Source organism: Pocillopora damicornis, chromosome 2 (assembly GCF_964200805.1).
Source record: "Pocillopora damicornis chromosome 2, jaPocDami1.2, whole genome shotgun sequence".
In the NCBI taxonomy this organism is placed as follows: domain Eukaryota; kingdom Metazoa; phylum Cnidaria; class Anthozoa; order Scleractinia; family Pocilloporidae; genus Pocillopora; species Pocillopora damicornis.
In genome coordinates, this window is record NC_142671.1 from 18,747,118 (window position 1) to 18,759,617 (window position 12,500).

The following is a 12,500-nucleotide window of genomic DNA, read 5'->3' on the forward strand; positions in this document are numbered from 1 at the left end:
GGCAGTGCTGCTAAATTACAATTTGCCACCGCTCTCTGTTATTTTACCGACCAGGAACTTGTTGTACGAATCATAAAGTGTGAAAAATAATAAATTTGTCCACGAAATCTGGTGTTGCGTGGAACAAAAATAACACATAAGTTTCAGTCGCGTATCTTGCGCGGGAGTCTGTGCAGCTGTTACATAAGAATTGCGCGTGACATTGCACATGATCACAAAGCTCGCCTTAATAAGGGCTTGCCGGAATGGCGAAGAGGCAAGGCGTCCTCGAAAATTTTTTCTCAAAGAAATCTAAAGGTGAGTTATTATTTACAGTTCAACTTTTCAACAACATTTAGTTTCCAGATATGGAGGTTAATAGAGTGAGAAATTTGCATTTCAAAGAAATAATTGAACCCTAACGACCACACAACACGATGTCACGACGACCTTTGTATACAATGAGCTGAATGAAGTCAAAGGCCATTTAGTTTTCCTTTTTGGATGGGAAATTTCATTTCCACCGAATAGACGTCTGGTTATACGATCAACATTTTGATAACAATAGGCTTTTTAAATACTAGTTATACAAAATAACATGGAATAATAAATTTGCTGTCTGATGTTTAGGTCGTCTTTTTAACAAGTCGATTCAATTCAATAAATAATTTGCCATCGTGCCCCTGAAGTTTATGGTTTCACAGACGGTAGAGAGGGATGGAGTTCTTTAAAATAAGTAGATAAATAAAGTCATAAGATCTGTCCCCGTTCACACAGTTCAAAACTCAGGATCTTCAGACTTACCGCCTGTCAGTACAAATGAGATCGAGGTTGAAGGTCAAAGTGTTCAGAATGCAGTGCCGGGTGGTTCTTCTGGTACTGGACAAGTTCCCCAGGCGCAACAACAAAATGATCCGAATAAGAAAAACAGAAACCCAAGCAAGGATAAGTCTTCGAAAATATGGACTGCAGAGCAGGAGTTAAAATTTTTGTTATCATCATTTGATGCTGCTGACGCTAGTGATTCACATAGTTTCCACAGCTGCAAGAATCGGACGTGCAAGACCCTGAGTTCCATGGAGGTCACCCGGCTGAATGAACAATCCATTGATCGTTTTCAACATCAATGGATAATGGACGACGATCTAACTTACTCCAGTAATACAGGTGTGAACTGGTTGATATACCAGGAGGGACAGGGAATGTTTTGTTTGTTCTGCAGAAAACATGGCACATCAAATAGCCAAAACAAGACCAAGAAGTATAACCTCGAGCCAGCAGTTAGATTTAAACGGAAAGCGGTCGAAGATCATGCCAATTCACAACAACACGCAGCAGCCATCGCAGCAGAGCTTCTCAGCAGAGTGTCAACTTTTGAAGAAGAAGTGAGTAAAATTGAAGATGCTAAAGATGAAGTTTACTACAAAGCGTTGCTTACTATGTAACGGATTGCGAAAGAGGAAATCTCCAAAAAGAAGTTCACGAGTCTTCTGGAACTTCTTCAGAAAGTAGGTCTTGAAGATATCAAGTATTTCAAACACCGTTCCCACTGGTTCAGTCAGAGAGACGTTTCTTCTCATTGGTAGCGTTTTGAAAGCACAGTTGGTACATGATATATTAAAAGCCAAATGCTTTGGACTTTTAGCAGATGAATTTTTTGATGTGTCTAACAAAGAGCAGCTTGTCACATTTGTTAAATTCGTCCATCCTGAAACTGGCAAAGCAAATACTGCTTTGCCAGCAGCAAGCAATCTGTTGGGGAATTCAAGCTCAGCTGATGCTGAAGCAATAACAAATGCTATTGTTGCACAACAGAGGATGCTGGGATCGATAAAAAGAAGCTTTCAAGTTTTTCCTCAGATCAGGGTCGGCCGGGGGGGTAGTGGAATACCAATATACCCGAAAAAAAATCGACAAAATACCCCAAAATACCCCAAATTCCTCCAAATATACCCAAAATAATCGAAGCTTTGAATACTTTATACCTGAAATTCAAAGAAAGTGATATACTGAATACCCATATTTAAGCTACAATATACCGTATACCCGATTTAAAACGCCCCTGAATACCGAATACTCAAAAACCCTGGCCGACCCTGTCAGATGGAGCTTCAGTTATGACAGGGGAAAGAAATGATGTTGGCGCAAGATTGCGAGCTGAAAACAAGGCTTTAATAAATATACACTAACAGTTTAACAACAAAATATGAAGATGCCTTAAAAGAGAACATTTAGAATCGATTTGATGGAAACCTTAAGGTCCTCACCGCCTTCAAGGTCTTTGACCCAACTGCTGTTCCCAAGAGAGGCAAAGCTGGCTTTAAGCGGTATGGCGTGGCAGATGTGAATTGCTAGGAGACTTCTTCTATCAAGATCAGGAGGATAAGGATTCAAAGAAAGAAGAGCACTTATGTAAGTGGGCAAAGTTCAAGTACAATCTTTTAGGCCTACAAAGCCAGCTCCCTACAGAGAAAGCACGACCAAACGTAGCCAAGACACCTTGCAAATGTAAAACACCAACCGAGTGGTCTATACCCTCTTAGGTGGTGTATACCTGAAGGTTGTTTTGAATCTGTTCTATACCCTCTTGGGTAGTGTATACCTGAGGGTTATTTTAAATTTGTTCTATACCTTCTTGGGTAGTGTATACCTAAGGGTTACTTTTAATCCCTCCTATACCCTCTTGGGTAGTGTATACCTGAGGGTATTTTAATCTCTCCTATACCCTCTTGGGTAGTGTATATCTGAGGGTTATTTTTAATCTGTTCTATGCCCTCTTAGGTAGTGTATACCTCAGGGTTGTTTTTAATCTCTCACATACTCTCTTGGGTAGTGTATACCTAAGGGTTGTTTTTAATCTGTTCTACACCCTCTTGGGAAGTACATACCTGAGAGTTATTTTTTATCTGTTCTGTACCCCCTTGGGTAGTGTATACCTGAGGGTTGTTTTTAATCTCCTACATACCCTCTTGGGTAGTGTATACCTGAGGGTTTTTTTAATCTTTTCTATACCCTCTTGGGTAGTGTTTACCTGAGGGTTGTTTTTAGTCTTTTCTATACTCTCTTGGGTAGTGTATACCTGAGGGTTGTTTTTAATCTGTTCTATACCCTCTTGGGTAGTGTTTACCTGAGGTTTTTTTTAACCTCTTGCATACTCTCTTGGGTAGTGTATACCTGAGTGTTATTTTTAATCTCTCCCATATGCTCTTGGGTAGTGTATATCTGAGGGTCATTTTTAATCTCTCTTATACCTTCCTGGTTACTGTTTACCTGAGGGTTAGTTTTAATCTGTTCTATACTCTCTTGGGCAGAGTATACCTGTGGGTTATTTTTAATCTGTTCTATACCCTCTTGGGTAGTGTATACTTGAGGGTTATTTTTAATCTCCTGCATACCCTCTCGGGTAGAGTACACCTGAGGGTTATTTTTAATCTCTTGCATACCCTCTTGGGTAGTGTACACCTGAGGGTTATTTTTAATCTATTCTATACCCTCTTGGGTAGCGTACACCTGAGGGTTATTTTTAGTCTCTCTTATACCTTCGTGGTTAGTGTATACCTGAGAGTTACTTTTAATCTCTCCAATACCCTCTTGAGTAGTGTATACCTGAGGGTTATTTTTAATCTCTTATATATACCCTTCTGGGTAGTGTATACCCGAGTGTTAATTTTAACGTCTTCTTTACCCTCCATACACGGCAGACGCGTAAGACGATATTTATACATGTGAATTTGTTCACAATGACCTAAAGTGCGATAATGGTGTTTCAGACCAGCTTCTTCCCTGTTATAGTCGATTTTTGCCAGAGTGATGTCTTCGGTAAAGCTAGAAATGCCGTTCCAAAACCTTCGCACATAAAAGGTCATTGTAATTATAGCTGCATTGCGCTGAAGCTTATAGACCGAACGGGGAGACCCTCTGTTGAAAGCGATGTTTATTCTCTAGATGATGTAATCAACACAGTTTCTGGACTTTAAGAGTTCAAAACCATGACCTGTGTAAAGAAGGGTTTGTCGGAGTTAGCCTTAAATTGTCCTAGGTCTTCGATCATGGAGGCGAAAGCAGCTTTACCGGTACCGCTTTGTAGACTATTTTCGAGTTTCTTCTTTTTACGTGTTCTAAAGTCTTCCTGTTTTATGTTTATGTAACATTTGGTCAGGACTACTTGTGGACCTTGTGTTAACGATTTACTGTTGTCTTCTTGAAGACATCTATTTTCTCTACAGAGAAAATAAACTTAGCGTACCGCCCCTTAGGTTTTTTCGAATTAGACCCGTAGAGGCGTTTCTCTGGACTCTTGTTTCTGGAAAATGAGCGAACAAAGTAGAGTTGTGTCTTGAAAATGATTAGAAATATAATCATCGGAAGTTACGGTTGTTTCCATTTTATTCGAGGGGAGCTTTATTAACTTTTTTAGAGCGATTATCGGATGTCCTGGAATGTTCAGCGAACACCTTGATGTAGTCAGCCAAAGAGATCATTCCGTCACTTATTATCCTAAACACAGGTCTAAATATGACTTATTCCACATATGCTTTTGGTGACTTGAAAATTTAGCCTTATGATTAATTTCGAAAAACTTGCAAATTTTTACCTGATTATCTCTTGCCGCATTGACAGTCTGTAGGTTACCCTCAATCAATGTAGAAACAAAAGACAATTCACTACGACTTTCTTTGTCTGAATAGGTTGGAATATGCTCCGGTTGCTATCAAGTAAAATTTGCCGGACTTTGAGTTCGTCTCAAGATAGAACAACACAAATACACAAGGAAATTTTTACAGTAACTTTATAACCATCCTTTTGTCTTATAAAAGCTTGAAGCTCAGTAGATTTTGTCATATCGGTCATTGTTAAAACTGTCTTTGTTTTGATGCTACTTTTCGACATAGGAAAAATATGTCGGACAAAAATATTCACCAAAAAATAAATATTTCTCTGCCAGCTTCAATAACGACAAGGGATTAAGTTTAGATGATAAAACAAAGGATCATGTTCACAGAAATACCGTAGGTCTAGTACGTTTGTTACATGAGGTCACACAACTCGGGTAATATCCACGGTGAAAATTTGCATATTTGAGCGGTCGAACAAAAAAAATTATTTCTCGAAAACTAAAATAAATTTTTACAAAAAAAACTACTCCACAGTTATTAGAACATATTGGGCTACAAAATGTGAAAGTAGGAGTGAAAACAAATTTGGGTGACTTCCCGCTGTTTGTTTGACGCATGCTGACATTAGCTCCTAAGTGCTTTGCGCTCGTGACTTTTGATTTTTTTCTCAACAAAGGGCTCCTTACAGGAAGAAATCATGGGTATCACTGTTGATGATGTCATGGAAAAGATAGGCAGTTACAACCGATTTCAGTACAGGCTTTTGCTGATCTGCGGTTTCATCAAGACCTGGTCTGATGGTCTCCAGATGATGCTTCCAACCTTTCTCAGCGTTGAACCGCCGTGGCGTTGTAAAGCAAACAGTTCTGCGTGTAATCTGACCGGAATTTTCAAGCCAGGAGACGAAAATTACAGCTACCGTTGTTCCATTCCTCGGGATGATTGGGAATTTGACACTAGCGATTTTACCTCCACCGTGGCTGAGGTACGAGCAATAAACTCAGTTTGAATTCAGCGTCACTCCCCACGGTTTTCCCGCGCTCGTGCAGAGGATTTTGGTTCTGTTTCCCTGACCATCTCTAAGATTCTGTGTTGTTCTTATTGGCCCCCCCCCCCTTATTGGCAGTTAATTGGCAGTCAAGTTTCTAAACTTCTCGGCCCCTTTCTACTACGTTGGTGACGACTGATTCCACTGATAAGTTATTAGTTTTTAGAAGGAATTAACACGTCACTCATTTTCATTACATGCGAAAAAAGACAAATGAGCTCATACACTAAATCACTTAAATCATTTCGATTTTCTCTCAGTGGGACCTAGTTTGTAGCGTATCAGCATTATCGGTCCTGACCAAAGCACTTATGTTCTTGGGTTATATGATCGGAGTTCTCTTTGGAGGCGTTTTATCAGACAAATTCGGACGCAAACCCATTGTTTATTGGCTTACAGTCCTAACGAACGTGTTCGCCTTAGCTGCTGCTTTCATTAAAATCTACTGGCTCTATGTGCTCTGCAGAGTGCTGATTGGTATAGGCGTAGGTAAGTGATTATTCGCCGTATATCCAAGGTAAAAGGAGGTAAACGATACGACTAATAACCCATCAGATAAATAACTTGGCCTTAATTAACCCAAAGGAAATAAAACGACCGCCTCTGTATTTCTGAACTTTTCTCGCATTTTTGAACGAAGACGGCCATAGTTATCAATCTAAATATAATCACGCGAGAACCCGCGGAAGGATGTTTAATAATTACATAACAACTGAAAAACTTTCTATCTGTGAATTTGGAAAAGAAAGGTAACAGATTTAGAGTCCTTGATAAAATGCCGAGGATCTTTTTTATCATAAACTGATTTTCCATTGGCATTCATACCGCTTTCAGACGAAATAATACAAGAAAAAGAAAAAAAAACCAAATGAAGATTATAACAACGGAGCTTTGGATATTATTCTCAACAGGTAGTTCAGCTCTGGCGATGTATGTGCTCGTGTTTGAGTACGTTGGCAAGCGTCATCGTCACGTGATCGGAACCACTTTATTTTACTTCTGGATTCTGTCGCTAATGGTTCTGGCTTTATTTGCTTGGCTGATAAGGGACTGGCGCACACTTGCTATGGCCGCGGCTATACCAGGACTCTTAACGATTTTCTTCTGGTGGTAAGCAAGTACATTGTATCATGATATCGACCGAGCCTAATAGGGACTAACCTCGCTGTCTATGATGCAGAGCTTGCGGTAAAACCTTCATGACTGTTTAAAATCGAAATTTCCTATGTAGCTGCTATTTACCTTCTCGTGCATAAGTTAAGATAATAACATGGGGATACCTGTACAGCTTTAATTAAACCCTTTAACGATTGAGACTGTTTCAATTCTCGTTGCTTATTCGCTGGATGACGTAATCAAGTCGGGAGGAGTAGCATGGGAACCACTTCCGGGAATTGAAAGCGCGGATCCAGAGATTTCTGACGGGAGGTTCGCACTTTGATTAAGAAAACAAATTTATTATTACAATTTTTTTTTTTTTGCAATGGAGCCCAAATAAGCTACGAAATACTTCAAGATAGGTAAATACTTCAAGCTAAGTAATAATATGCGATCCTGTCGTTGGGAGAAGTTTGGTTTCAGCCAGGTGGTAAAATAACCTCATTTCCTATGAGAGGGTAGGGGGGAAAGAGTGTTTAACCCCTTAGCCCCTCGCCGTGGATCCTTCACTGGTCGGAATGGATAAATGTATCATGAACATCTTCATGGCATAGGCACATTTATGAAAAAAAAATATGAAGAAAATAGATAATAACTCAACTTATTTCAATACAAGATTCTATAGAAAAGAAATATCTTGTGGTTGATCCTGCTTAGTTCTCTAACTTCTGTTACGCACAACTGTTAACCTTAGGTTTCTGCCAGAGTCACCTCGCTGGCTCTTGGCGCATAACAGACCCAAAGAGGCCAGGGAAAATCTTCAAAAAGTTGCTGACTTTAATCGAAAACAGATGCCTGAAGGTGACCTAGAACAGACAGAAGCCAACTTAACCCAGAGACAGGGAGATGTCCGGGACCTTTTCAGCTCAATGGCTATGACAAAAAGAACTCTGATATTATGGTTTGCCTGGTGAGTCTGTAGGACGTCAAATGTCGGAACATTGCTTCTCACAGAAATTTCCTCGTCGAGACTGCCTAAAACTATTGCAATTAACATTTTGTTACATGTTGATGCTCAATCTGCGCCAGCTAAAACTGATTCACATTATTTCCATAGGATGGTCATAGCGTTGGTTTACTACGCTGTTTCATTCAGTGCAGGAGATTATGGTGGCAACCGTTACCTGGTTTTCTTCTTGACCAGCCTCATTGAAATTCCGTCCAACTGGACTTGCATTAAACTGAACCACAGGTAGGAGGGGGGTAGAGAAGGGAGGTTTTTATCCACCTTATTACGTTGACTGATTATCTTTCAAGCGTACAAGACTACTCAGACAGGAATTCGTGTCCTCTCAGAACATGGGTAAATGTGAAATAAGTATCATTATCTTACATTAGACTTACTATGAAAACTCTGATTGGTCGAGAACATGTGGTAGCGTGTGAAATTGACATGACAACCCATAATGCTTATCATGTCGAGTTCAGAGTCTGCCTGGTTTCCAAGCCTCTCGTCCGTGTAGTGTTCTCAAACTTTTGCAAACTCAGAGAAAAGTCTATCCGTGTGCAGATTGCTCAAATAAGTGTATAATACAACATTTATCGAATTTTGTTTTTACATGATATCATGAATTATCAAACCACGTATCTGAGTTATCTGCTATAGCATTCGGCTTTGACAGATAACTCAAATCTCCACAGTGATAATTCATGATATCGTACTCAAAGTCATCCAATAATTTTTTATCATTTGGTTCTCAACCAAAGTCAACCCATGCCTGACGATAGAATAAACTTTTTTTGTTCAGGTTTTGCAAAGTGGTGACAATAGCTGGAGAGGGAAAAGTCCCATGCTCCTAGCAAAAAGGGAAGGAAGGCTCGATTCGGGTTGCGACTCGTTCCGAACCTAGCAGTACGGTTGACCTTTTTTTTTCTTTGAACCAACAAAACGTAAACAAGGAATATCTAAAACTTGTGAGGAGTCATTTTTCTCTTTACGTTTTTTCGTTCGGAGTATTGGGCAATTCAAGCCGTGAGTATGATTCCTCTAAATGAACATTTGTTACAGGATTGGCCGGAAGAAAAGCACAGTTATTGGAGTGGTGGTGTCTTTCTTTGCTTCTTTGATTGCAGTCTTTTTCCAGAGAGATCTGAAGAACACCGGTAAACCTCTCTTTACGTCATTGTCAGTTATTGTAGCGCCGGTTCTGTTGTTGGGGTCACAAAAATTGCAATTACGTTAAGGGAAACAAAAAGTGAATGCAGCTAGACTCAGCCATCAGTGCTTAGACAAAGAATCACTGGTTAATGTATCGACATAATAAAAGTTAGTTGTAAACAAACTAATCCGAAAAAGGGGAACTAATGATCATTACATTACCAAATTAAAGCAAGTACCATCTTGAATTATTTAGGATGTCGGCTGCAAAATACTTTTTTTAATATCATTGCTCTGTTTTTCAGGTTTCATGGTGGCAAACATAATTATGTCACAAGGGGTGGCGAAGTTTTTTATCAACATGTCGTTCAGTTCAATCTATGTCTACTCAAGCGAGCTCTTCCTGACCGTTGTCAGGTATTTTTTTATTTCAAACTTTTCTGCATTATGCCATTTTCCTGAGGCAAGAAATAAACGTAACCACACGCACTGCTTCGTTCTCAGCAATTTGAATATGGATCTTCCACCTTCCTGCCCACCAACTCAACTCTTTCATCTTTTTCGTGTCTTTTTTCATGATTGACAACAAGTGAATCTATAAGCGACTGATGGACTGTCTGTCTGACTGACTCGCTGACCAGCTTGCTTACAGACTGGCTGAATTACTGACTGACCTATAGGTCATCAATGACCAACTGACTGACTGACTGTGTTACTGACTGACTCACCGTCTTACTGACCGACTAACCGACTGATTAAATTACTCTCTTGCTGACTTACTCGCTCTCTTACTGACTGACTGTCTCCCTGAAAGACTGTCTTACTGACTGACTATCTTACTGACTGACTATCTTACTGACTGACTATCTTACTGACTGACTGTCTTACTGACTGACTATCTTACTGACTGACTGTCTTACTGACTGACAATCTTACTGACTGACTGTTTCACTGACTGACTATCTTACTGACTGACTGACTGATCGACTGACTGACTATCTCACTGACTGATTCACTGCACGACTTTCATGATGATTGACTATTTCAGCGACTTACTTGTTGAAAAATAGACAAATTTTAATGGCTAAATGACTGACTGACTGAATGACGATTGACGAACCGACGGACTGACGGACCAACGAACGCAACCGGCGGACTGACAGACCGATGGACGGATTGACGACTGACGGACTGACGGACTTGGACTGACGGAGTGACAGGTGAATGGCTCACGGACAGAAATTTATTATGACTGACCGATCATGTCTGACTACTTGAATCGCTCTGACTCACTAAAATGACCTATTACCTGACTTATTCACTGGCCTACTGACTGACTGGTTGGATGATTAACCCAACTTCTTCGGGAAGGAATAATTTTGTGCCTCTTACAATTCTCTTAAAAGACCGTCTAAAGAAAAGTGGCTTGGGTATGGTACGCATTACTTAACTTCTCGTCCAATTCTCCTTATGCCTTAGGAATGTTGGAATGGGAACCTCGTCTGCAGCAGCTCGTATTGGATCCATGTCGGCGCCTTACGTTGTTTGGCTGGTATGTAACTTGATTCAAATCAATTTTATTGTTGGGGGCAAAAATATCTTCGAAAGGAAATAAAGGACCTTTACACATTTTTGTGAGATTTTTCAGTATGCAAAAAATCCTACCGCACGGTCCCCTCAACAAGTTCTCCATTAGTAAAATTCAATGACAAATTCACTTTGTCCAGATCACTTTCACTTTGTCCAGATCATCTTGCCGTACTCCTATGTGGTAGTGATCGCGGCGATTTTCGCTAGCTTGCGCTCATTGTTAAGTAGAGATATGTACCAATTCCTATGTCAAGGAAAACTTCTCAAACGTAAAACCCGCCAACTTCGTTTTTATTCTATCAATAGATGCGTATTCACATTCTCTTGCCATACTCCATCGTGGCAGTGCTTGCTTTTGTCTGCGCTGGTCTGTGCGTCTTGCTGCCAGAAACAAAGGGTACAGCGACTCTAGAAACTATGGATTCTGTCAACAACAACCTCTCAGAGCAGACAGACAAAGAGCAGCTTCCAGTTGAGCCAAGCAAAGAGAAAGAAGAATTGGGAGAGTTACTACTAAATCAAGCCTTACTTGCATAAAAAAGTATTTTCTCTAAATGATTTCCACCATGATGGAAACTGCATGTTATAATTTTTCTTTTTCGATTTTTATAAATTGTCTTAGCATCCATTAGGAGGAAGAAATAAAGTCTTCCCCATAATCCATCTTAAAAAATACAAGCCCAGTCATTAAGGTGTGTCACAGAGGTCCTTTACATCTCAGTTGTTCTATGTTAGATTCAAATATTCATGCGACAATATGGCGTTTGAAATCAAGGAAAGCGAAGCTAGGGTAGCCCCCAGCTTCCTGATTCCCCTTAATTCACTCTCGGCTATTAAATAATTTCGACCCCCTTCCCCTCCATCTTTGAAGTTTTGTTACTCTGTCCCAGGTCACGGATTTTCCCGTTATGGCTCAATTCTAAAATCCATTCAAAAATTGTGTCCCATTTTGCAGTTTTTAATTCTCTATTAACCCTTTAAACCCTAAGAGTGACTAACATCTAATTTCTTTTTACAGTAATACTGCTGTATCATTCATTTAGATGATGAAAATATAAGGAAAATATCGTTAATTAACCCTAAGCAGTTTTGATTGTTAAACGAATTCTCCTTGTCAGTACTAGAAGAAATGTCCAGATAAGAGTACAGAGAACATGGATACTGATGTTAGGGTATAAAGGTTATGTGTTTCAACTGTGGGGTAAAGTATCTGGAAAGTGTGCGATGCTTAACTCACCACACTGAGAACAGGCAGCTGAGAAAACAAACTTAGAGCCTCGTTAGAATATTGACATAGATAAATAACATAAGTGAGATAATTGGTTTGATCTTAGCGTTATGTTAAGTATGTTTAAATAAGGGAAAGGGTAAACATAATGTTTAAATTTGGATACAGTAAAAGTGTTTCGAGTTTCCGTGTTTCTATGGTGAAATTGTCTCGAATTCTCCCCAACATCGTCGTGTTTATATGGGGCTGCATACACAAAGAAAAAGTCCTCCACCGCTTAAGTAATATCATAGTTGGGCAATGATTCTGTTTCTGAGTTAGATTTGTAACAATTGAAGCTAAAGAAAACAATGCTCTATGTAGATACATGCGCGAATAAAATCGAAAGGAATCCTATTATTCAATAAAAAACACTGTAATACTCTTACTAAATTTGGTTTGATTTGTAGAGCAGACACCTGCTGTATTTAGAAGCATATGACCATATGACTTTTTATGTGAACGATCTTCCATATATCATTTCTCACTGGACAGTCCGGTGGAATATAAGGTTTCCAAATATATTCACTTTACGTTAATGTTTACTAATTTTCTGACCATGCCTCGCGGTGCCATTCCTCTCCGTCAGTCATGTCAGTATCAGCACGGAGCTTACTAATGGAATTAAGAGCTCACGGAATGAGCTGGAAAAGATAATATAGATTCCTAACGAAATATTACGTCTTAATAGCCGTTTTATCTCTAAGATGTACATATTTTTTTCTTAGCGTGGAAGTGTGAAGA

At 39.6% G+C, this 12,500-nt stretch overlaps 2 protein-coding genes across 3 annotated transcripts in view; both read left to right on the forward strand.

Annotated features, from left to right (window-relative positions):
• The window catches only part of LOC149050185 (organic cation transporter protein-like), a 13,541-nt gene extending 1,397 nt beyond the window's left edge, over window positions 1–12,144 (forward strand). The window contains exons 2-10 of one of the 2 annotated variants that reach the window (XM_089196126.1): window positions 5,272–5,580; window positions 5,904–6,132; window positions 6,555–6,753; window positions 7,496–7,711; window positions 7,859–7,993; window positions 8,810–8,904; window positions 9,205–9,316; window positions 10,379–10,451; window positions 10,796–12,144. In XM_089196126.1, coding sequence (XP_089052252.1) covers window positions 5,293–5,580; window positions 5,904–6,132; window positions 6,555–6,753; window positions 7,496–7,711; window positions 7,859–7,993; window positions 8,810–8,904; window positions 9,205–9,316; window positions 10,379–10,451; window positions 10,796–11,026 — 1,578 coding nt within the window. In that variant the 5' untranslated portion in view covers window positions 5,272–5,292 and the 3' untranslated portion in view covers window positions 11,027–12,144. The remainder of the gene's footprint in view (window positions 1–5,271; window positions 5,581–5,903; window positions 6,133–6,554; window positions 6,754–7,495; window positions 7,712–7,858; window positions 7,994–8,809; window positions 8,905–9,204; window positions 9,317–10,378; window positions 10,452–10,795) is intronic. The other variant, XM_089196127.1, reaches the window with a different exon arrangement.
• LOC149050186 (uncharacterized) lies at window positions 95–1,576 on the forward strand. The gene is made up of 2 exons (XM_089196132.1): window positions 95–297; window positions 757–1,576. Exons 1-2 carry the CDS (start codon window positions 246–248, stop codon window positions 1,422–1,424), a joined length of 720 nt encoding a protein of 239 aa, XP_089052258.1. The 5' UTR covers window positions 95–245; the 3' UTR covers window positions 1,425–1,576.
• Window positions 12,145–12,500: the final 356 nt, after the last annotated feature.